The sequence below is a fragment of the Malaclemys terrapin genome, chromosome 4 (assembly GCF_027887155.1).
Source record: "Malaclemys terrapin pileata isolate rMalTer1 chromosome 4, rMalTer1.hap1, whole genome shotgun sequence".
Taxonomy (NCBI): Eukaryota; Metazoa; Chordata; order Testudines; family Emydidae; genus Malaclemys; species Malaclemys terrapin.
Window position 1 is genome coordinate 89205824 of NC_071508.1, and position 26217 is coordinate 89232040.

A 26217-nucleotide genomic window follows, 5' to 3' on the forward strand; every position below is an offset into this window, starting at 1 on the left:
GGCCAACCACTCAGTGCCCTTTGAGACTGGAGTGAAGCAGAGGTCTTACAGAGCACACTGTTCTCTCCCTCACTTTGGTTGATTCAGGCTTTAAATATACCCATAATTATAGGGCCCCTGGCATGGCAGAAGAAGTGTTTACCTTGATTTGCTATCTTAGCCTTTCAAAAGAAGAGATTACAGGGACTCTGTCATTCACCTGAAAAATTAGTCCGTTCAAGTGCCAAAGGAAGCTTAGGCCCTCAAACTCTTATTATAGTAACTGGCAGAATGGGATTCCCACTACAGGAATGGAGTTCCAATGCGAGCAGATGGTCACCGCATCCACCTGTCACAGGACGGAAGCCTGATTATAAACAATGCTCGGGCCAGTGACGAGGGATCCTACACATGCAATGCCTACAGGGGGAGCAACTCTGTCAGTGCCAGCACCGAGGTGAAAGTGATCAAGAGCAGGCCTGAAGGTGAGCAAGGATCAGTTCTTCCCTAAAACATCACCAGGCCTTGGGTAGTTGCTGTCTGGATTCATTAATAATTATTTTTTTACTTTGAAAGAGACTGATTAGAATAGTTTGAGTACATTAGAAAAAGCTATTTGTTCACTTGCCGTTGCAGCCCTCTGATCAGGGTTCTGTGCCAGCCCATCACCCACCTCTCCCTCCCCTAACTGCTCTCACAAGAAGGGGGGGGGCAGCGCACGCAGCAGGACTGTGGGTTCTGTTCCAAACTCTGCCACCAGTTTTCTATGTAAGGCTGAACTCGCATTAGTTCCCCCAGTTGTGAAATAAGGATGATTAATTTCAGGAGGGAACTGGGGGGCTTAAATCATTAATGCCAAAATGTTCAACTTAGGCAACCAGAAGTTGGCTCCTAAATCCATATTCAGGCACCTATAAATGACATGCCTGATTTTCAGGAGGTGCTGAGCACCCACAACTCCCTGTGCTTCTGGTGGGAGCTGCAGGTGCTCAGCAAACCAAGCCACATACTTTAGTATCTAACTTAAGATTTCAAGAGCCCACCTGAACAGTTTTGGAAGGTATCAAAGACTTGTTTACACACTCAGCATGGGGAAGGCAGGAACGTGCTCTCTCCTAGGTACTTATGGTGTTTAAAGAAAAATAAAATCCTGACTCTAGGTCCTGGCAGATCAACTGAGCTTTGGCTAATTATGCATTTAGAAATATAAACGTGTTTGTCAGAAATTATGCTATTAATGTGAGGCACTAAACAGGCACTCATGCTCTCGCTCTCTCCCTCTCCTCCTGCCATTTGTTTTGCTGCAGCTGTGGACCTGACCAGCGAGTGTGTTGACCAGCCACACCTTGCCAACTGTGATCTGATCTTACAGGCCCAGCTCTGCACTAATGAATATTACTCCAGCTTCTGCTGTGCCAGCTGTTCTCAGTACCAACCCCAGGACAACCCTGTTCGCCACCAGGGATGAGAATCCGCTCTAACCCAGCTCCCAAGAGAAGGCAGCCTAGGAGGATTACTGGACAGGAACAGGGACTTTGTCCTTTTTACTCCCAAAACAATCTAGGAGCTCAGGTGGGCTGTTTTGCCAATATATGAATGCTACTCAGTGTAATTGTTCAGAGGCAGCAGAAGCTCCACTGTCCCAAACACATCACAGGCCCTTGTTTTTACACACTCTTTGCTGTAACAGCACCTGCCTTCATTCACAGAAGAAATGCTAAGAACCAAAGAATCATGTTAGGCTTCTCTAAAGTAACAGGCAGTGTGAAAGAGAGGGGGAGAGAGACTTCATGCAAGCAAGAGAAAGCTTTCCTAAAAACAACCACCATCCAGCTAATGCCCTGAACAGTGAGGCTGCATAGGCAGGGTGGTGGAATGTTTCTATCTAAAAGCCTGTGGGCACCGAAGGACAGAACATATTGCATGTAAACATGGTGTTCCAATCCCATGACAGCCTCCAATGTCTATTGGCTATTTATTTCATCCTAACACACTTTACAAACAGAACTCTAGGTACAGGTCATTTCAGTCTCCACTGAAATAGGGCCAGTTTTGGGAAGAAACATATTACTTAACTGCTCACAGCAACAGGGGCATTTCAGGTGGGCCAAGTCCCTGTGCTTTAACCATCCCTGCACTTAGAAAAGCAGGGTCCTGGTTTTTATAATTCATCCAACACCACAGCACCATGCTGGGGCTTAGTGCAAAGACTACTTTCTGCCAACTCACTCACCAGTGCTTTAGAGCTCTGTCCTTGCTTAACTGCCAAGAGACTACATGTCCTTTAGGACTCCACCTTCTCAGAGCTGTGGAGGAAGTCATTCCATCAGTGTGGTCCTACAGGTAAGGAATGCCACATACAGTGTAAATAAAACAGAAGCATTCATCATTCTGTGACCAACAAAGGGTGACACCATCAAATGTATACACAGGACTGTGAAAGAAAACTCTGAGGTGCCTTGCTCAAGCCAAGACAGGGTAAGATCCCAAAACAGAATTATTGCCTCCTATGTTAGTGTATTATGTTTAAAGCTTCCTCTAGAGAGTTGCTGGCTTGTTCCAATATGCCTGCTGTAACTTGAGTGAGTTGGTCAGCTACACCACTACACCGTATATTCCAGCATGTGTAGAGGCCCAACCTACTCTATGCTAGGCCCTGAGGCACTACTATTCCCTCCCATCCAGCTGTCTATACTCTGTGCTGCAGAGACCATTTTATGAGCATAAAACTGGATTTTGGTCAGTTCAGTTGTCTATGTGGGTTGTAGTGAATGTGTGCTGTGTACATGCTGAGGTCTAAACTAGTCAATTAACCTAATAATCCATAAGTTGCTAGGAAAGAGTCTATTTTCTACTCTTTAACAAGGTTGAGCAAAATTTGACTGTAGTGTATCTATCACCTTTTCTCCTCCCATGCAGGGTACTAAGCAAAATTAGCCTCCTTTCCTGTAACAGGACTTTCTTTGCTCCTGTATAAGGCAGCATTGAAGTCTGCGTTTTCTTCCTAGCCTTGTTCTGTGATGTTAGGCAAATCCCAACTCTTTTCTGCCTCAGTTTCTCCATTAGTGACATAGGGATACCACCTGCCCCACAGGAATGTTAAGCACTTTAATTCACTCAACTCTGTAAAGCACATTGCTGGTTTGCAGTCAACAAGAAAGCATGTGAAGAAATATAAATTAGTGAAATTCAGTTCCTAAAGCTCTCAATATTAGGATTCCTCTCTGATGGCTGTGCATGTGCTCTACAGAGCACCAGCAGCAGGAGGAGAATAGCACTAGAGGCTAGCCCCGCCCTGTCTGATTTACCATTGCAATGCCCTGAAGCAAACATATAAAGAAAAGTGAATGAAACAGTTATAGTGATAGAACTTGATCACCACCCTTCCCCCAGGCTCAGTTGAGGAGGATTTACCAGTGTAACAATTTCTATCATCTAGTGTTTAAAACATGTTAGCAAGAGTCAACCTTTGGTTAAGTTACACAATTTTGTAGCACTCATGTAAGTGGTCAGCTCCTGCAGCACAGGATTGATGATAAGTTCCACTTGAAGTAAAGGCCTTTTTTCTGGTTAAAGCAGCTGATGTCACTGCATCTAGTTTTGATGAAGTGGAGTCAGTTACATACTTTCTCTTCACTGTATAAAGATGGATGATGGTCAGTTTCAGTATAGATATTTGGAACCAGCTGTCCAGATTTGATTTTTCAAATGGATTCCTAAATACAGTTGTTACTTCACACTGTTTTTAAAAGACATACAACCACCTTACAAAATGAAGGAAGATGTCCTTTCCCCTACCCATTTTATTCTCTATTTGAGACGTCTGAGATTTTGCTGAAGCTTTAATTTTATAGTAACCAAACTAGCAGGTTGTTTACTTTTTTGGGCTGTTTCTAGAAATCATGAAGTAAAATATGTTCACTGTTCAGGGAAGAATGTTAGTGGACTGTAGGAAGATCATATTCTGCTTGGACTGACATCAAATGGTAGGTGTAGCTGTATCAGACAATCTGAATGGTGTATTCCCCTTGATTGTGGATATCTACAAGCGGAATGAAAAGTTACATGCATGATAGCATTTGCATTTGATGTTGCAGAAAAAGCTGTCACACTGTTTGAGGAATGGTATGCTCACGGTATTAGACAATGCAAGGGGCAGAGTTAATGTTGCACGTCCAATCTTAAACTCAGCATTGCCTGACTTGAGTGCTTAGCCATGCAAATAACATGATAAACAGACTTAGCAAGTTTAAAAAAAAAAAAAAAGAAAAAGAAAAAGTGAAGTCTTGAGGAACATGGCCTAGAGCTAGGGTGGGTCTTACCCCAGGGACACACCAGGTTGTAGCAGTCACAGAAAGTACCAATTTATTTCAGTGGAAAAACAAAAGTGCAAATTCCCTTTACCTGGCTTTAGTGTTTGAGACTAAACTTCTCTCATCATTCAAGGTACAAAATTATTGGATTCAGCAGAATGATAGACTTTTTAGAAAGGGAAATATGAGCCACTGTCGTGGCTTGTGTTTCATACTTAGCTTTCCCAGTGCAGAGAGGCTATGCACATTCACCAACTCTCTGATTGCATCACCACTCACCTTAATAGAATAGGCAGCAGCTTATAGATTTGTGGAATATAAAGAACCTCAGAAAAAAATGGAGACTAGTAAGAGCAGAGATTGATTGCCTTCTCCAAGGGCTACCAGGATCTTCATGCCTTTACATTGGTTAAGAGGAAAAACCATCTTCTCTTCTCCTTCCGATTCTGTTAATGACACAGCAAGACTAATAGTTTGGACATAACTGCCATGGAACAGAAGGGTGTCATCACTACTGAGTCCACACCATGGAAGCAAATAAGAGCTTAAAACATTTACTCTATGTGAATCCGTGATGCAAATCAAGGATCTCACCAGGCAGTGAAAAATACTATGAGTCTGATTTTCAAAATACTCAAAACTTCAAATGAAGTAAATGAGAACCTTGGGTGCCCAGCACATTTAAAAATCTGGTCCAAGAGCTCTACGTAACCACTTTTAATAGTATGTAGAAAATATGAGAAGGAATTTAGCTGTTGAAAGAATGAATATTTTGTTTGGCTTCTAAGCCTATCAGGCAAGTAAGGGTATGAACTGAGTGCATACGATACAAAGAAAGTGTCAGAGGGAGAAAGTATGAAAACAAGGAAAACTTTGCAAAATGTAACCGTTTCTACCACCAACATTTATTTCTGTTAAAGCAGATTATAAATCATCATCAGTACAAATATATAACTTACTTTTGCTTGTAAGGCCAAAGTTTAAAAGTAAAGTTAAAACGAGATGGATTTCACAAGTCACCAGAGGCAGAACTTGGAACAGCTGCAGCCCTAATCACAAGGTTTCACAAACCAACAAAAAGTTGAAAAACAAATCTATTGAACAAACACAAAATGGGTTCTTGGGTAGCCCGAGATTGTAGATATGGTTACAGTAAATCACAGTAGTGTTAAAATTGATAGAATTAAGACAAGGAAACTGCAGCAATACATGAAAGAAAATATTCATACTATAGAATATTTAGTTTGATTCCATTAAAAAGACAATAGAATTTCCCCACGGTTTTCAAACCCTGGCAATACTGTTCTTTAATTTTTTTTTATTTAAAACTATTCTATAGTGACTTTATTGGTCATGACTCATGATTGTTGTTGCAATATGCCACTTACAAATGAACTGATACAAGAACAAGCTAGGGACCCATCTCCTCCCTCCCCCCATATTACTTACAATAAGAATCAGTGATAAATCAATCTTATGTACAATTTCTTACATCCCACCCCTTTTTACCTTTGGCAAGATTACTTACAACTCATACAGCTTTTAATAGCCAGAACTATTTAAAATATTCTAAATGCATAAAAAATAAAGATTTTGGCTTTATTTTATTCTTTATATATATAATATTCGCTCTGTTACTCAAAATGGAAGCTCAACTTTTTCCACAAACAGCTTTTGCTGGGCAGCTGACAACTCCACCCTCTCCTAGTACATCCAACAACTCCTTTCCCCACCTTAGAAAACTTTGCTTCCTCTTTCCTCCAGGGGAATGTTCACGATTCACAGAAAAGTAGAAAGATCCTAAAGACAAAGGTAGATCATTTGATTTTCATCATGCGAGATCTCTTGATGTTCCAGCAAATGGGCTTCAGGGCCCAACCCCCACCTCTGATCTGTTACATTTCCTCTGCCATTTAGTTTTCCAAGGGGGAGGGAGTGCAGAAAGGGGTGTTTCCATGATTCCTTTTTAATAACTGCATAACAGGTTCATCGTAGGTTTCTCCTCCCCATGACTGCTCCCTCTTCATTTGTAGGGACCTTTTGGGTTTATCAAAATGTACTGATTAGAAATAGTCCTCTGCTCCCTCCCTCCTAGCACACAATACCCCAGAGCCACAGGACTGTTTAAAGTTCAATCTCAAACGTCTTCTGTAAATCACTTGAGAAGGGGTTAGTTGGAGATGGGTTAGTGCGCTGCTTTGACTTGCTTTCTAGTGCTGCCCACTGTGCTTCAAACGGATCTACCTGGTGGGCAGATGCAGGAGGCTGTAACTGCTTGTCCTCAGTGGCCCATTTGCCACTGTCAACTCCATTGAAAGCTGCGGAGCCATTGTGCTGAGCAGGAGATTTGAAGAAGGGGCTGGCAGTAGCATTGTTGGTTTCATACTGGGGGAATGTCTGCTGTTTGACAAGACTAGGTGACTGATGGGGATGCGATGCTGGAGTGTGACTTGCAGTTCCAAAAACATTGGCTACCATCTGAGAAGGAGTGATTCCAACCACAGGCACACTGGGAGCAGAAAAGGTCATTCCATTTGCTACAGCATATGGCTGAGCAGGCATAAATGCTGGCTGCATTGGCGGTACCACACCGACTGGCACTGGCTGAGGTGCAACAAAGGTGTTCCCAGGAAAAGGTGTTGCTGGCTTGGAAGCTGCAAGGGGAGGCTGTACTAATGGCTGTGGGGCTGCTGGTGGTGGCTGCTGGGCTCTGACAGTCTTTGATACCTCTTCCAACCAGCGGTCTGCCTCTGAGGGAGTGCGTCTGTGAGTCATCTGGAAGAGACTTGGTGAAGTCGCACCTGAGGAGGTGCTCCATTCAGTACCTGGAAAGGAAAACATGGTGAAGTCATTAAAAAGTCAGTTTGCCAGCTACATTCACCTCCTTACCAAAGCTAGTCAAAGGGTTCCAAAGATGTGTACTCACAAGCAGCCCCAGGCTCTCAACCCCCACAGCTTGTGAGGATGCTGCAATCTCTGCATGCACATTTTTGTACCCAACTGGCCACATATGCTGCTTTACTATGTTCAACGCAAGTGTAAACTGACCTCTTCAGGAACTGGAAAGTAGGCCTGGGCAAACTGAAAGGCTTCGGGGTGGTGGGAGCAGGGAGGAGAAGAATTCTCTTGTTCCAGAAGAGATTTTATCTAATAAATTTGCCACTAGCACTCCCATCACCTCCATTCAGGAGGGGACACTGGCAGCACCAAAGCATCCTTTTACAGTAGGGATCTGATGTTGGTTATCCAACACAGGGGAGAGAAGGAAGGTGAGAGGCAAGCAGGAAAATGTAGCACTACCTTCCCTTACCACTTGCTCCTACTTTGGTATAGGAAATGGCAATTTAAGACTTCCCTGTTCAGAGCCGAATAGCTTTTAAACATGCCAGTCAGGCCTGGTGGACTCTTAGGCCTTGTCTACACTACAAAGTTTTGTCAGCAAAGGTTATGCTGCTTTAATTAAAACCGCTGTTGCATGTCCACACTAGTTCCTTGTGTTGGCTGAGTGCCTCCACACTAGCAGCTCTTGCATTGACACAGAGAGCAGTGCACTGAGGGTAGCTATCCCACTGTGCAACTGGCCACAGGGTGTGTTGGGAAGGGTTTGCAATGCCTCATGGGACAGGTACAGCGTTACCATACATCCGGATTTTCCCGGACACGTCCGGCTTTTTGGTCCTCAAATCCCCATCCGGGAGGCATTTCCAAAAAGCCGAACATGTCCAGGAAAATAGGGAGGCATGGTAAGGAGACCCCAAGTACGAGTGGCTGCAGCAAAACTCACAACTCCCGTGATCTGCCGAGGCACAGAGGCGGCGGGCAGCATCCAAGCATGCAGCCGCCTCCTCCCCGGGCTCCAACTTTCCCGGCTCCCGCTGCTCTCTACCGCAGCGGGGGCCGAAGCAACTTCCCCAGCGCAGCAGAAGCCAGAGCCCAGGGGGCGGGAGGGAGGAGGGGGAATGCAGGGTGCTCAGGGGAGGGGGCGGAGTTGGGGTGGGGACTTTGGGGAAGGGGCGGGAATGGGGGTGTGGAAGGGGCGGAGTTGGGGCAGGGCCTAGGTCCCCGTGGAGTGTCCTCTTTTTTCAGTGTTGAAAAATGGTAACCCTAGGCAGGTACAGCATCACACGATGCAGGTTTCTCAATCCCATCATTCCAGGGGCATCCTTCTAGATCGCCAGCCACTTTTCACCTGAAGTGGGGGGGGGGGGGGGGGAGAAGGAGAGGAGAACGGTGTGTCTGGAGTGGGGAAGACAGCAGGCTGACAGACCTATCCTGAGGCAGGGGGAGGGGGACACCTCCCCATGTCAGCCCCCGACTCTGCTCAGCACCGCAGTCTCTTCCGAAGTAGCCCATTCTGCCTGCCTGCCTATGGTTCTATGATTCCCGCCGAGTTCTCCCACAGCCTCCTCAGCTGCCAGGAGCAGCATCTAGCTGTGAGATCTCTGTGCTAAGGAATGTCAAAGCAGTCCCTCCCTCCCCACCCCCAGCAGCAGTCTGCCTGCCCCAGTGTTCCTAGTGCAGGACAGAACAGGAGCATTCCAATGATTTGCTCTTTGTTCCCCAAACGGAGCAGCACGCTCAGCAGTCAGATACTTCCCCTTTGAAATGGGGGTTGCGGGGGGGGATGGTGCACGCCTGCAGGGCAGCAAAACAGTGAGCAAAGCGGTCATGGTAGGCATTGTAGGATACTGGTGGAAGCCAGTTATGTCAACAAAACAAACAACAGTGTCTACACTGATGCTTTGTCACTTTAACTTTGCCACAAAAAGCCCTGTGCCTCTCGTCAAGGTGGTTTTGTTTTGTCAGCAAAACAGCAGCATTTTGCTGCCAAAAGTAGCTCTGCAGTGCGTACACCTCCCGTTTTGTCAGCAAAAGGCAGCTTTTACCGACAAAACTTTGTAGTGTAGATAAGGCCTTAGAATTCAAGCTGTAGCAGCTATGGTGGTAGCAACAGTATCTTCCGTTTTTTTACTTAATTAGCAGGATCACAAAATCTCTTTCCTCTACTTCTTATTCTTTATCTTGTCCCTCATTTCCCAAAACTATTTAAGCAATTGTGAATAGTGCTAGATTGGAAGCCTTGGAGACTAAAGTCCTATTAATCAACAGAACATGTGGATAACGGGCAACTATATGAGTTCTCTCGACTGCCTATTAGCCCTGAGCTGGGAGGAACCATCCCAGTTGGGTAAAGATGGTAGTTCTGTCGCATAGCCAATTCAAGCCTTGGTCTTTCTACTTACAATCCACAAGGGTGCGGATAACCTGCCTACTAGAAATCCTGGCCACTCAGACCAACCAGCAATTGCACACGGGGCCAAGGTTTTTAGATATCAAGAAAACTTTAGCATTATAACTGAGGCCAGATTGGAATCTGTGACCTAGCGACAAAATGCTCTGTCCCCCAGTTACTACAACTGAACTTGTAACAAATTCCATTATCTAGTGGAGGGTTCTCGGGGGGAGGGTTTGTTGTTTGAATATTCTTGCCCTGATGGATTTTAGGATTTTTACAGGAGGTTGGATCTGATGGGACTAGGAACACTTTAGGGCTCCTCCTAAGGAACTCATTTTCCATTACCTAAATGTGGGACTGCAAATGTATTTTTAAAATAGTAGACAAGATACACACTCTTTGTATTGCATATATACACTAAAACCTTTGGGATGTGTATTTAACAATTTGCGACATTCAATAAAATAGTTAAACTGTACTTACTATGACACCCTTGTTTTGTTCTTCCTTCTCTCCCTTCCTTCATCTCCACTCTTCCCTTACTCTTTTCCCACATAATTCAGTCTGTTAACCTCTGTCTAATTTTTCTGCAATGTTCAATTCTCAAGATTTCAGTTTATTTTCCCTGGCAGTTCAACTTTTAACTCATTTCTCAACACAGTTTAGATTCCATATAATTTCTCCCTCCTCCCATGTTCTTCCTTTCTTCCCTTCTCAAGTTCCCCTGGTCCCCTTCTTCCTTTCCCCATGCCAACTTTCCAACCATGAAGGAAAGGGGAACCAGAAAGGCAAGGAGGCAGTACTATAGTTCAAATGCTGCTTAGTGTTTTGCTGAAATAGAAGAGAATCTCTGTGAACAATGAGTTATTAACTGTCTAATCCCTGAAATCAAACAAAGAGACAGAGCTCTCCGACTTTGGCCGAAATAAGTGGAGACATGGTATCCACAGATCAGGAGTCTACTGCTGTCATTACAGATGAGCTCCGTTGGTGTGCAGGGCCTGGATTCAAGGATCTGTGGTTAATCTATCGCTGGATGTGATGCTAAATAGTTGAAAACATTTGAGTGGCAAAATTAAACCCTTGGCTGCCTGGGAAGCTATCAGAGCAGGAGTTTAGGGCCTGTCTACTAGGAAAGTTCTACAGGTAAAACAACCCTCCAATCCCATGTAGACACATTTACTCTGATATAAAGATGGCTTTTTCATTTAGCTTAAACCCTTTCCCAAGTAACGCAAGCTGTATCAAAAAGTCACTGGAACAGGAGTGTCCACGTGTGGGGTAGTTATACTGGTATAGCTATATTGGTTTAAATTCACACCATAGCTTATACTAAAAAACCTTTCCCATGTATACAAGGTCATGGCTACGTCGAGGGCCAGATCAACTGCTCAGGGGCAGCTTTAGTTTCCAAAAGGGTCAGATCATGACCACTAAAGACTATCAGCACCAAATAAAAACTCCCCTTATTAGCGCCAATAAAAAAAAGGGTATTTTAGGTATAGAAACAACACAGAATTTTCTTTGCTCTAAATTTCCATGACTTGCCTTTTTGGCAACTTAAGAAAATCATCAGGTGCTAAGACAAAACTCACAGTACAACCTATCATCCCATAACCATCCAGTTCATGGCTTCCCTCTACCGTTTGGGGAAAAAACTACTTCCAGCTATTGTCACTGTCCCTTCCACTCCTTCAATGAGACAAATTTGTAGCTGTCCCAGGGATTCAATCATACTTTTGAACCTAAGTTCTCAAAACAACTCAGAGGACCTATACCCAATCTTACCAGAGAATGTGGCTGCAGCTCCAGTATTAGCAGCAGGGGCATGAGCCCAAGGATTGGTTTCACGAACTGGCATAGCTGTGGGTGCTACAGCAGCTTGGGATGGTTTAACAGCAAGCACACAGAAGGCAGATGCAGTGCCATTAACTAAAATGGGAGCAGACAACATCATTGCAGTTAATTCATGCAAGGCGTGCAGGTGATTGGAGGAAAGGGCCTTGTCATTCCTGCCAAACATATACCACTTTTACAAACACACATGACAAAAGCTTGTGTAAATTAGCTCAGCGTGGAATAGTGACTAATTTACAGCCCATTCAAACTTTATAAAGCCAGTGATTTTAATTGTACCAAATCAACTGTTAGCTACACAGTTGGACTGTGGATTTTCTAAAATCCTATCAGTAAATAAGAAGCTAGCGTTATGAATAAAGCTGTTTCAAACTGGCTGAAATAAAAGCAGGTATGCAGAGAGAATCAGAATGAAAGTCAACAGAACACTCAAATGCAACTGCTTTTGTTTTCTCTGTGCTTTAAAAAAATTGAAGTTCTCCCATAATAATACTCGATTCCATTCACATGATTTCATATATACTAAAAATCAGTAACACAATTATATAATTCCCACTCATCACACCTCATGTTAAAATGTCTCCATGTTTTAGAACAAATTGAGATTTGGTGTCATATGGATGCTTCATTTGTGATCTCCAGTTTGAGGGCCCTCTGCATCAGACTTGCATACACTAGCGCCACATTTAAAACCACACTGCAATTCAGTAGCCAGAATAGTAAGGTAGCCATTGTCTCTCTCTCCCTCCAACCCCTGGACATAATACAATTTTGGGGATGGTGTATGAATCTTTTTTGGGAGATTAAAAACAAAACAGAGGAAACAGCTATATGCACATGAGATGAATAAAGCAAAATGTGTCTTCAAACAGCAGATGATATAATGGTTGTGCAAGAGGAAATCTGAGACATTACGGTGATGGCATGCTACTGGAAAGCAACATTACATAAATACAAGCATCATCCAGCATGTCCATGCAAGCTTAAAAGTTACAAACCTTGAAAGGCAGGAGACTGTGGTGCAACTACTGTGGTTGGTTTTGTCATAGGAGCAGAGGAGAAGGGGTCCTCTGACGGTGTGCTGAAAGCATTAGTAATCTGGGAGCACAGGGAGCTAATGCTGTCCACTTCCCCTTCCATCTCAGGGACTGAAAATTAAACACAGATCATTACTCCTGGAAAGTTAAGGGATACAGAAAAGATTAAGTAAATATCAAAGCAGTTAAACATGTGCCCAAGTTCCTTATCTCACAAGATAGTCCTTCTGTTGACTTGGATAGCCTTATATGTAGATTGGGTTTACCACCCTCTCAATCCATGGTGAAGACATGGCAGTAGAAATACAAAGCCACATCCAGCATATTTGGGGAGTTTTATCCTTGAGAGAAAGTGGAGTATTTGGTTTCCAGTTTTGAAGTGAGTGTCTCACAGCCTATCTCCTGGTTGATAGGACAGGCCATCCATTTTTAACATGTAATTGTATCCCAGGAAGTTTTTTCCCAGGAAGGTTTTGTTCCCAGGAAGTTCAGAAAATAAGTTCTTACTCAGCTTTGTTACAGACATAAGACAGTTGTACACTATATTGTCTTACGCAACATATCAATGGCTCACAAGGCATCTGATTCAAGATGTAAAATGGATATTACTATTCAAATGATATGCTTCAACTGCAGGACAGCTGCTCACAGGGGCTAATAAGATGTAGCAGTAGGTGTAGTTGCCATTCAGGAAATGATCACATATTTTGCCCTCTAAGAGGTATTTTGTGGGACGGGCTTTTCTGAAAGTGAAGCTGTAAGGAACACCACTGACAATTCCTTACTTGTATCGGGTTACAGCTGTGACAGTTAAAAGCCAGGAAATACAAAGTGAGGTTGACACTTTCTCAAACTGCCGAGGCATTGCAGCTCATGTAGTATAATTCAGTATCATCATTTGTTATGGGCCCACTTGATATATAATGGGCACTCACTTCGATTACACACACATCCTTTCTACTCCGTCAGCTTACATTTTGTATATTTCTTTAATAAAACCATGACAGTTAAGCTTTTATATGTCTATTCCATAACTAGACTTGACCACATTTCCCCGTGTCAGTACATGTGTGGAAAAAGTGAGAGGTATTTCTGGCAAATGGTGCTGAAATGTCAGATTTTCCAGATATTCCTACTCGTATTGCTCTCCAAAAGTGCCTCTGGATATCAGCCCCACACCCTTCAGCAGTGCATGGAAGCAATGTAAGCAAAACAACAGAATCGCAGAGATTACAAGTGACATGAAAAATTCAGAAAGACTGGGCAAAAGCGAATGGAGTGTACACCACTTAAATGGGACATGCTTAATCAAGACAGTATTTTATCGGGACACCTCCCACAGATCCCATTTAACCGGATACTGAATGGAAAGGACAACTGTAAAAATGGGACAGTAATAGAATAAATTCTTAACATGAATGTATTTAGCTAGTACTAAGTTGTTCATTACCAGATGTTAAACAGATGTAAAACTATTTGGCAACTTCTGCTTTAACATTAGAGCTTAAAGATGAAAAGATTAAGAATGAATAAAGACATGTAAATACTGCCTGTTATTTTTGCCGTTATTCGGTATTTTTTTCCCTTAACTTTAAGGTTTCAGATCTTTAAAATGGGGCTATCAGAATATAAGACATGCAGCAGGATATCCTACTTACTGGGATTCGAGAGAGAGAGAGAGAGAGTGTGTGTGTGTATATTGCATAATCGTCACTACTTACATTTGTATTGGGATGATTTAGTGCGAAAGCTTCAAAGTTTTCTAGACATGGCACCACACACTACTGAAATACAGCCACTTTGCACCACTTAATACTAAACAAAGTTGTTTTAGTTGGGGAAGCAAAAGCAGCTCATTTAACTGTTCTGAAGAAGAATTTAGGGAGGCAGAATTTGACAGGGACCTCTAGGATAACACTTGTGAAAAAGGTCACAGGATCTTTAATGATCACAAGAGGTCAAGACTTTTAGTGTTTTACATCTCAAAAGCCATTATTAGTACAGAGCCCCCTACCATCACACTTGGCTTTGGTTTAATGACAGAGGGAAGAGCGCCATCTACTAATTCACCAACACCTCTTCCTGAGCTTTTCTTGGAAGTCTCAAACACCAAGAACAAGTCAGTTTACCTTCTGCTGATGATTTACATATGAAACCCTAATCCCTTCCCTGTCAACATAGTTCTTCTGAGCGATGACACTTTTGTTAGTGGCAGGCCATCTGAAGTGAAGTGGAAAGAAGGAACTGGTACATTCAACAGCACTTAGCAAGTTAACTTCATGGTTAAAACCAGGAGGTAAGAGGCATGCAGGGAAAGGAAGCTTTTGACTTCTGCACTTGCAAAGGACAATGTTACGGTACAGGGGTTCTCAAACTTTTTCTTTCTGAGCCCCCGCATGCTATAAAAACTCCACGGGCCACCTGTGTCACAACCACGGTTTTTCTGCATATAAAGGCCAGGGCTGGCGGTAAGGGGTAGCAAGCAGGGCAACTGCCTGGGGCCCCATGCTGCAGGGGCCCCCTGCGAAGCTACAATGCTCAGGCTTCAGCTTCAGCCCCATGCAGTGGGACTTCGGCATTCTGCCCTGAGCCTCAGTGAGTCTAATGCTGGCCTTGCTTGGCGGAACCCCTGAAACCTGCTCATGGTCCCCGGACCCCTGGTTGAGAACCACTGTGGTAGAACACAGTCTTGCTTTTACCTGAGTTCTTCATGGGGAAGTCGGTCTTTCTTTGCACTGTTGAAGGCAGCTCATTTATTCGCAACGACAGCTGGCGTTTAAAGGGGGACATCTTTTGACTAAGGGCAGGGAAACCTCGGAAAGAGCCTTGCCTGGCAAGTTGCTCTATAGGGGCATGCCTTCGAGGGATAGCATGGGGATGGTTCATCTCTTTATCTAGAGAGGCAGTGATGTCAGCAGTGGGAGAGGCTGGGGAGCCAGGAGATGGGGCAGTATTGCTGGGTGTAGCACTGGGAACTGCTGTTTTCACTTCTGTTTCAGCTGTGAAAAGAAACAGGACATAAGTTTAGAAAAGTGAAGCACTGCTAAACACTTTTCCTGGGTCAGAAGTATTGGTGTGTTTTCAGAGGATAAATTTGCTGTAATTATAGTTAAAACTGCTTTTGTTGATCAAAGTGTTAAAATTACAACAGAAAAATCAGTTCTCTACAGCTGTTCGTTTCACCATTGGCAACTGTTTGCAAACACCTGTATCCAACACTAAGTAAGACCATGCAGGTGCTGTGTAAAATGTATATTTCTTTTTAGCTGCTTGGTGGTGGTATGTCAGGAGTTCCTAAACCAATAGCAATTCAGTTTTACTTGTGGCTCAAAAAACCCCCAACCAAACACAAAAACTTGAGAGATTAAAAATACAGCCCCATACTTATTTTGTAAATTCGTGCAAAATTGTGAGGTGAACAGCATATGGACAGAATTGTTAGTGTTACTTTTATTCAATTAAATCACTAAAAAGTTTACATGTCCCAGAAAGCCAAAGTCTCTGGTTTATCTCAGACCACGATTGTATTTACCTTTCCAGACAGAGCAGCTGCCAGTCACTAGTTACATTTACACCAAATACTGCTCAAAGTAAGAGCAAAGATGCTTAATTATTAGTTATGTCACTTGAAACCTACTTCCTGGTGATTCAGTGGACCAAGCTTAGTTTAGGACATGTAGAGGTTTAAGCCCAGATTAGGTCACGAGTGAATGCACTTACAAACTAATGTCCACATATCAGATTGACAATACTATATCAACTACAATAACAATTCCTGCCTAGGAGGCACCCTTTACTAGAATACTAGATGTGCTGCAACTCATAATTGATATGGTATAAAAATGTACCTCTCTAGCTGTGGAATAAGTCATTCATTTTTAGGAGAATTAATCACTATTTAAGTAGAGAAACCAATGCGCACAGAACCCTCCCAACTGTAGAGTGCTGCTGCTTTCCAAGCATCTCTTAAAGTGAATTTCCTCCCAGAGACATCAACAGAACAAATAGAGATCTGAAAGACAAACATTACTCTGGAGATTTCCAAAGTGGTAGGTATTAAAAGAAGGAACTTACTGGGCTGTCCGGCCCCTTCAATTCCTATTAGCCACAACTAGTCAGGATGCTGCTCACTTAACTGAAAAAACTTTAATAAGTCTTCCTTGAAAAAGATTTCACACCTTAGAGACAGTATTTTCTGTGATTCATGCCCTGGAGTTGCATTGACTTCTGAGTTAAAGCTTCATTTAGTAAAGTTTTAAAATTAATGTATCGGGAATAATGGGTGGCTGATGAAGACTACAAGATATATCAAGATTAAGGTTTAGCAAGATTAGAGTGGACGTATGAAACTTGTTATGGGAGTTTTTATTAGAGATAACATTCTACTGAATTGTCAAATAAACTATGAAGAATACTACTTTTTGTATAATTACTAGGCTACTAGAAAATACAGAAGGCCCCAACTCATTTAATAGTTTATTTATCTGACAAAAAAAATGGGGTCTGAAGATGGAGCCACCTTTACACAAACCCTAAAACATTCTAGAATCTTTAACACCCTTATTTCAGATCCCTCATTCTGACTGTGCAACTCTGTATAACCCCATCATCACTTATTCATCGAACTAATGAAGAAAAGGTGACAAATGCAACTGACTCAAAGGATAACTTTACATCTCCAATATTTTCTCTTTGGGTATAAAGCCATCAGTTTTCCAGTAAACTGGACAGTGTCATCAAAATCAGAACGATATATATATTTTTGGTGTAAAGCCAGAGTTTAAAACTCTTCAAAAATTGCTGGATTTTATATTTTATCCTTACTGATTTTTTTTTAAGCTTTTTAAAAGTTCCTGGACCATTTTTATTGTAAATCCCTTTATCCTGGGACCTATCATCTTCTCTCTACAAGACACCTTTTAACCTGCTAAAAAACAAACACAAAGTAGAAGCTTTTTCTAGTTGCATTCACACATGGATCAGTGCTTTGTGATTTTCTAGGGGGCATGTAGGGAAGTGAAGACAGCTGGGATCATATTTCATATCTTTACGCTGACACTAAATGTTCAGCGAATGACAAGTGTGCTGCACCATGTGATTAGCCTTGTTTTGCCCAAAACTGTAGGATTTTGTGAGGAAGTTAATCCTTTATTCTCTGCATAGACTATGAGTCACACTTGTACAGATTGTCCATGGTAAGCAAAAAAAAAAAAAAAAAAAAAAAAAAATCACACAACTTGCAGTCCTTTACCTTTAGCATCCTGTATCTGTCTCATTATTTCCTCTCTTTCTGCTTGTTCAGTAGCTGTAGTGACTCTGAATGATCCCTCTCTTGTGAATGTGGTTCTGCTGGCATCAAAGGTGGCAGTCACTCCACACTCCTTCTCTCGTTTCTGCTTTCGCTCTAGGCATGCTGCAAACGCACAGCCCACAGCATGACTCAACCGTTCCCCCTGTGCAAGAAGACATTTCATCATATAGGAACTGGCACAAACATACATACATGTTTCAGAGTAGCAGCCGTGTTAGTCTGTATCCGCAAAAAGAACAGGAGTACTTGTGGCACCTTAGAGACTAACAAATTTATTAGAGCATAAGCTGAAGTGGGCTGTAGTCCATGAAAGCTTATGCTCTAATAAATTTGTTAGTCTCTAAGGTGCCACAAGTACTCCTGTTCTTTATACATACATGTGTTTCATGTATTACTCAGGGATTAGATTCTTCTTGGGGAAGGCAACTTATTAAGGAGCCTCAGATAACTGCTAGGCCTAGTCATACTGCATGGGTTTAAATTAACCCTTTGTGTACAAAGGCTCACTTCTGTTACTACACAACCATTGCTAGAAAAGTGTAAGAAATTTTCAGATATGCAATTTAGTTCAACTGCTACTAAGATACTAGTGGAATAATTTGCCTTTGGGTTCAACTGTGCTCAGAGGAACTCTGTAAAGCCATTTTTTGGAGTAGCAAGCACTCAAGACCAAAAGGTTGTCACTGTTATTACAGAGGTAGAAATTTTTCAGAGGGCCCTGACTCACAAATCTTGAGTACTTGTTCCTGTAATGACTCTGATTGCAGGCCTAAACTAGTACTTAGAGGCAGACTTTTTGAAAAATGGCTGTCCGTAATATTCTCAAGATTAAGATTTACAATGGTTCCATAACGACCCCAACTTTACTAAACAAAGAACAAGGCTACTGTGATACAAAAGGGAGCTTCCCCACATCTTATCCCCCTATTTAGAAAATGAGAGGCCAGGAAGGGAGGTTCATCACAACAGCAATTAAATGTGAAGAATCTTCATGACTCAGTCTAGTCTGACCTTGGCTGGCCTGGGTGTAGGCACACAAAGTGATTTTATTATTGTATAAAAAGCTTTCAAGCCTTCTAAAAGATAACTCCAATATTACTGCTGATGTCTGGAATTAAAAAAAAAAAACCAACAACTTATTGTCCTATAAGTAGTGACAGAAGTAACCGGCTTCCCAATCTCCTTTTAATATTTAAAAGCCAAAAGATGATCACAATTTATGCAGTTTAATTTTAATTCTGAGGATTGAATGACTTTGCCTTCTATGTGTGTTTGCACACAAGAGGCCCCAAAACACTATCACCAGGTCTATATTTAATTACCCTCTATAGATTTTTTTTACCTCAGAGACTGTCATTTCTATTTCAGTTTTCAGCTGTATACATTTTCAGATACAAGTATCTTCTGTCTTTATTTTTAAATGTGTAGTTCTGTTCTGACTGCCTTCCATTTATACACCATGCTGGGTACCATCTCTCTCCATAAGATGACTAGGCTACCACAAATCGGGGAGCAAACAATTCAAACAAAGAATTAGAGTTGCAACCATTCAAATAGTTATACAATACTTTGGTTTAGGGTAAAAACCCTTTGGAGCACATTCTCTAGGTAAATTTAAGTTTTATTACATATAGATTTCAAAAATCTGCGGGGTGCTTCCTGCTTCTAGCCACAGCAGAAGCTAAATCAGACCCATTCACACTCAACTTACTGTGTCCTTTACAGCCATGAAGCAGTGGCATATCCAGCGCCGGGTAGTGCCATCTCGGCAGATATAAGAAAATGCCCTGTCAAAATTCCGGTCCGGAGCACAGAAAGAAACCTTCTCTATTGTCTGATCAACTATAAGATCCTAAAGGAAACCCCCGCCCCCCAAAAAAACAAGAGTGTAAAGAAGTGCTTACTTAAAAAAAAACAAGTCATTTTCCATGTTACCTACCTAAATCTCAGGGAGACATGATTCTCCTTACTATAAGTTTTATTTAACTCCCTTGCTGCATTTTTGGAAGCTTGCTCGTAAGATACAATGATCTGGAACTTCAGATGCACTGTAGTCTGGATTGATCAATATAAGTTTCTTTATGCATTAATCCAGGGGTCGGCAACCTTTCAGAAGTGGTGTGCCGAGTCTTCATTTATTCACTCTAATTTAAGGTTTCGTGTGCCAGTAATACATTTTAACATTTTTAGAAGGTCTCTTTCTATAAGTCTATAATATATAACTAAATTAATGTTGTATGTAAAATAAATAAGGTTTTTAAAATGTTTAAGAAGCTTCATTTACAATTAAATTAAAATGCAGAGCCCCCTGGACTGGTGGCCAGGACCCCGGCAACGTGAGTGCCACTGAAAATCAGCTTGCGTGCTGCGTTCGGCACACGTGCCATAGGTTGCCTACTCCTGCATTAATCTCTCACGTATCTCTATTAGTACATAAAGGGCATCAGGGTCAGGAGAACTCTGCATGTACTATGTGGATAGAAATGATTAGGAAAATGTGCTTTCCTGGAAGATGAAACAAAAACAGGATTCCAGGCTCACATTAACTGCTATGTTTAGTCAGATGAGCACAGGACACACTGCAAAATAAGATAATAAAAATTTGCATTTCAAATGGTTCACTGAAAATTTCAGTTTATTTTCACTAAGTAATGAATAATTAATTAAACTGGTCACGTGAACGTAGGCCTCTCTTTCAGAGACCTGAACTTGTCCAAAAAAGAATAGGGCTACCAAAGATTAGAGGCATTTTGATACAATGTAAAATCTAAGTCTCACCTTAGTTTTCTCATCTACAACTCTGAGTCCATCTGCCGAAACCCACAGGACTGCCTTAACTGCCTTCTTTCCAGTCTTTCAAGGGAAGAAAAGAGAAAAACACAGTATTACAGCAATGTTATCAGATTGTACACCCACTTCTGCTTTCCAAGAACCACAATAGTAAGTGCAGAGGAAGTCCAAGTTCAGTAGAGATGCCCAAAGCCAGATACTCAAATCAAACTGCAAAACATTCAGAGAACCAAGCCAAAGCCAGTCTTTCAGAAACACAATGCAAATGAGGGGGGACAGGGGAAGGGAAAGGAATAGAACAAGTGAAGTTAAAGACAGGTTAATACATTCATTTATAGGCAAAGAATTCAAGATTGAATTGTTCACCCATTTTAAAAGGTCAACCAAGAAAATTAAAGTCAGATAACACTAATGCATAAGGAGTTACACCACAGGTAGCTTCTATAGCACAAGTTTAAACAATGTAAGAATTCTTACCTGATCTTTCCACCACCCTAGCCCTCTGCCCCAATAATCGTATGGCAGAATCATGGCATCACCTTAAATCATAGTATTAGAATCACCTGCAAAATGTTATTAGTGCTATGCACCTTTAATGCATAATACTTGCACTTAGCATGAATGCTAAATATGTTTTTCAGCTACTAGCTATGCACTAAACGTGCAGTGACACAAGGCAAGTAGGATATACCTTTATTAAAATGTTTAATATGTCTAGAGAGCAATGTGTTACAAGATGAAAAGGTTAATATTTGTTATGGAGCACTTTGGCAAGCATCCAAAATTTGACTGTGGGAGCTTCTACCTGCTGTGAGTGGAGAACAACAGATCCATGTGAAGCTGAGAGGAAGAACCTGAAAAGCTAAAAGTGCCATTTATTTTTTGGATATTAAATGGTTTCATTTAAGAGAAAATTGCAAAATATTGCATAACACCCATCATCAGATAAAACAATTTTTAAAGAATGACATCTCACAGAGATGGAGTAGTTTTTCATTTTTGTTAAAAACACCATTTTGCTGGTTGTTGTGCAGAAATGCAGCTAGAAAAAAAATTCTTTTCCAAAGTATTGCATTTTCCTACTCATGACTGTAAAAAGTTTCTATACTTCAGGTTTTCACGCCTGCCTATCTATCCTTTTCACATCTAGGCCCGATAAACAATTTCCCTTCTCCCTGGTTTGTTTTATACATTAGGCTTCCATCACACCACAACGGTCCGTACTATAAACGCACGTCTCGGTGAGACCTTTGGGTATCACCCCTCAGGCCACAGTGTGGATGAATGAGTGATCTCTGGTTGCCTTCCTGTGTAAGAACTGCGGTTTTTAAAATGGTTCCTCTATATGGCTACATCACTCATTTCCATGAGTTACTTATCCTCATACACAAAGCACTGGAGCACTGCTGAAGTCAATGATTCATCCCAATTTAAAGCCAATGAATGTTCCATTTATGCAATACTGATTTTAGAATTACAGTGTATGGATAGGATATTTTATTGTGTGCTGGAGTGGTAAACCTTCACTGGTCTCGCAGTGGTTAGGTTATCAGAGGAAAGATGAAGGGGTGGGATAGAGGACTTTGCAGTTTGTTGTAACTGCAACTGACTGTCCTGATTTCTGAATCAGTGAGATACAGGGGAAGACCAGCACATTAAGATAAACACTGATAATGATACCTGGAACTGAATTGCAAGGAAGATTCATTTAAAGGAGGACTTTAGGGAAGAAAGCTATAGAAAGGGGCACAGTTTTAGAATGTACGTTATTAGCCAGGCTGAACAAACAGAAAATATTGCAATATATAAAGTGATTTCTAAAATTCTTCGTTTTAGAAGGCAGTAAATATGGGATAGCCACACTCTTTGGGCCTGTGCTCCCAGCTCTCAATCAACAACTTCCATAACTTCAAAATTCTTCACAAAACTAGATGTCTCTCCTTTGACTTGTGTTAAAACAGGTGCCAGTTTATTTTAAACCATCCATAATGTTAATCAATATCTTTGTTTCAGCAAATACAAAAGTCAGGAAAAAACAAGGACTGTGATGAAGCTGGGTGGGAAGAATAAGGAAAACATAACTTTCTCCAAATAGTAAATACAACCTCATTCCAGGAGAGTAAAGCTTCAGGGAAGGGTCTTTTCAAGAAGGACTAAAGAAGCAAAACTTGTTACAACTGTTTTTAGAAAACAAACTCAGCCATGTGCTTCTAGAAGCAAGCATTGATCCCAAGCAAAGTATATCCTCATCCTTTACTCACATATTGCCAAATCCCAATTTAATGAAGCCATGAAACTCTACCATGGATTTCTCAGAGTGAAGAGACTGGAAGATGAGAATACGTATGCCACTTCTTGCACAGTGCAAACCCAAGTTTGCCAGCATAGGATTGTCAACTCCTAAATCAAGGATTGAAACTTTCCTACCAGAGCCCACCTTTAAGACTTGCTTCAAAAACAAATTCACAGAATTCTTACTACATAGTCCTTGCAGTCTGTATTTCAAATGTAGAGAGACAGACTGCAGTCTCATAGCACAAGATGTTTGTTCTGCTATTTATTATACTGAGTTGAAAATTCTTCCAGAGGTCATTGCACTCTTATTCTATTACCTGGGTCTAGAATTAGGTAAATAGTGAAGCCCGATTATTAGAAGACTTCCACAAGGAACTCCCATTTTCGCTGGAGATCCTTGATAGTCTCTAAATTAAATGGGAAAGGTTTGGTTATCCTTTTTGCACAGTCCCAGATCCTCTAAAATTCAGCAAGTGACATTTTCCTTTTCTGTCCTCTTAGAAGTGTGGAATTCCTACAGCTCTTCCATCTGCTGAATCCTTAGCCTACCCTTCCCAGCTTGGTTCAGGATACTAAACTGTGTGATGGGAATGCTGACAGCCTGACAAGGCACATAGTGCAAAGAACAACTCCCATAATCAGTAGAGCAAAGTGAGAGGATTGTGCCAATGGTCAGAATGGAGATATGGGTATCTGTACATATGGTACTTACTGTGTTAGCAATATTTGGGGCTGCCAAGACATACAATGCATGAAGTATTGACTCCACCATGACAGAAGACATCCCATTCACCAGGCTATGTAAATTAAGTTGTGCCAGAGACCCCAGTGTATTACATCAAGTATAATCAACAGTGTGAGTGAGCAAAAGCCAAAAGTTATAGGTGCTGAAAGTATCAGACACACAAATGAACAAGATATGCTGGACCAAAATAGTCTCAACCTATGTTATTAGGGAACTCCATCTTGATCTCCATCAAGGATATATGCAGAGACTACAGCAGCCCCTCAACTCCACACAGGTAGCTTTTGGATTACTGTACAATCAATGCTGTTAAAGTACAGGCTTCAGAAGGAGCCTCTCCACCCCCCCAGGACACTTGAAGGAGACTGAAACAAAGGACAGTAACTGCAGGGGGTGTGAGTGATTGCTGGACCCAGGCTAAAAGGAGATTAGCCTGTAAAAGGGAGCACTCTGGAACTGGCGAGGAAATTATCTGTATTCAGTTTGATTAGGCATAGATTCGCACATTTTATTTTATTTTGCTTGGTGACTTACATTGTTCTGTATGTTACTACATAGAACCACTTAAATCCTACTGTCTGTATTTAATAAAATCACTTTCTATTTAGTAATTCACTCAGAGTATGTATTAATACCTGGGGGAGCAAACAACTGTGCATATCTCTCTATCAGTGTTATAGAGGGCGAACAATTTATGAGTTTGCCCTGCATAAGCTTTATGCAGGGTAAATCAGATCTGCTCTAATTCAGTCTGGAATCAGCAGGAACATCTTACTTCTGAACATAACCGTATGACGAGTTTCTAATCTGTGCCAATGTGATAGCCACCATCTTGATCAATATTGGAGGACTGAACTGGGGACCTCCAGAGCTAAAAGCACGAGTCTACAAGATGAGAGCTGTAAGAGATTTGCATTCTCTGTGGACCAGGCACAGAGGGGATGCATGACACACACTGACCAGTGGGTTACATCAATGCCTAAAAATGGACATCAGTAAGTAGAAGAAAGCAGCAGACTGAAGTTCAAGTTCTTTCCTAAAGAATAGTGTTTCTCATGGCAGTTAAGATATTAAAATTAATAGACAATGAGGAATTACTAAGTCACATGTCTATATGCAAGTTTTGTGACATTAAAAGCTTTAAAACAGCAAAGTAAAACAATCCTGACCACTATGCATCTAGCTGACCACTGAGACTCAGATACTGCAAAATAAAATATTTCATTTTTAAATACAAGTTTCTAGCCAGTTAGATTAAGACAGATTTCTGAATGTCAGCCAGTTAGCACTACCTTAGACTAGAATAGCAGCTCAGGCTACATCCAACACTTGGAGCTGGGGGCGTGACATTCAGGGTAGCACTCATTGAGCTAGCACACTACAAATGGTAGTGTAGCCATGGCACCAGAGGCAGCGGTGAGCAGCAGCATGGGCGAGCCACTCTGAATACAAACCCATCTGGACCCCACAGATTTGTCCATAGTGTGGCTAGCCCATGCTTCCGCTCACCACTGCCTATGGTGCCATGGCTACACTACTATTTTTAGCATGCTAGCTTGATGAGAGTTAGTGCATGTCTACGCAAACCAGGAATCACACTCTTAGCTCCAAGTGTAGATGTAGCTTAAGGGTATATCTTAATACACTGCAGTTAGACGTGTGGCTGGCCTGTGCCAGCTGTCTCGGGCTCGCGGGGCTAGGGCTAAGGGGCTGCTTAATTGCAGTACAGATGTTTGGGCTTGGGCTGTCAGGATCCTTCCACCTCACAGGTCCTAGAGCCCTGGCTCCAGCCCAAGCCCAAACATCTACACTATAATTAAACAGCCCCTTCCTGAGCCAGTTGGATAGGTCAGCCGCAGGCTTTTAATTAAGAGGTATGAGTTGTTTCCATTCATTTTGTTGCTGTGTCAACTCTGAAGTCTGAACCCTTTACAAAAATACACAGATAAATTTATAATTTCTATGTATATATACACAGAGAGAGACTTAAGAATGGCCATGCTGGGTCAGACCAAAGGTCCATCTAGCCCAGCATCCTGTCTTCCAACAGTGGCCAATGCCAAGTTCCCCAGAAGGAATGAACAGAACAGGTAATCATCAAGAGATCCATCCCGTCGCCCATTCCCAGCTTTTGGCAAACACAGGCATATGCCCCTGACATATGCATGCCTACACTTTACACATAAATACATGTGGTATACATGTGCTGACCATCTCACCTGAGCTTACTCATCACAACTCCACCGCAGACAAGTTTTATTTTTTAAAAAACTGCACCCTTCCATCTAAAAAGGCAGGACATAAATTTGTGTGTTGCACAGGGCTCAGCAAAATGAAGCTTTAGGAACTTTTAATGACCTTAAAACAGAATTTTCATACTTAATTTTATGATTTTAAGGTGTACTACCTTGGAACCTTTCAAAGTTAGCCACAAGTGATATCCCCCATTAGAAGCACAAGCCTGGACGGTTGAAAGATAGATCTATTCATATGTCACTGGTCCAGGTCTGATTTCTTATTACATCAGGCAAGTATTTTGCTTAGTTAAAAAAAACTTGTGGTAGTTTTAAGCTCCTAGAAGCTTTGGAACACCTGAATTAGTTTCAGTGGAAGCTGATCAGTAGGGCATGTACAGATGAAGTAGCCAAAGGTGC

The 26217-nt window shown here is 41.8% G+C and overlaps 2 protein-coding genes across 9 annotated transcripts in view; one reads left to right on the plus strand and one right to left on the minus strand.

Annotated features, from left to right (window-relative positions):
• PAPLN (papilin, proteoglycan like sulfated glycoprotein) overlaps positions 1-5899 on the plus strand; it is a 66927-nt gene extending 61028 nt beyond the window's left edge. For both annotated transcript variants that reach the window (XM_054027331.1, XM_054027332.1), the window contains 2 exons: positions 289-464; positions 1287-5899. In XM_054027331.1, coding sequence (XP_053883306.1) covers positions 289-464; positions 1287-1447 — 337 coding nt within the window. In that variant the 3' untranslated portion in view covers positions 1448-5899. The remainder of the gene's footprint in view (positions 1-288; positions 465-1286) is intronic.
• The window catches only part of NUMB (NUMB endocytic adaptor protein), a 125005-nt gene continuing 103963 nt past the window's right edge, over positions 5176-26217 (minus strand). For 5 of the 7 annotated variants that reach the window (XM_054027334.1, XM_054027333.1, XM_054027337.1 and 2 more), the window contains 7 exons: positions 20512-20586; positions 19445-19585; positions 17674-17875; positions 15122-15421; positions 12384-12533; positions 11317-11460; positions 5176-7117 (listed from right to left, as the gene is read on the minus strand). In XM_054027334.1, the coding sequence (XP_053883309.1) occupies positions 6417-7117; positions 11317-11460; positions 12384-12533; positions 15122-15421; positions 17674-17875; positions 19445-19585; positions 20512-20586 (1713 nt within the window). In that variant the 3' untranslated portion in view covers positions 5176-6416. The remainder of the gene's footprint in view (positions 7118-11316; positions 11461-12383; positions 12534-15121; positions 15422-17673; positions 17876-19444; positions 19586-20511; positions 20587-26217) is intronic. The other 2 variants (XM_054027339.1, XM_054027338.1) reach the window with 1 other exon arrangement.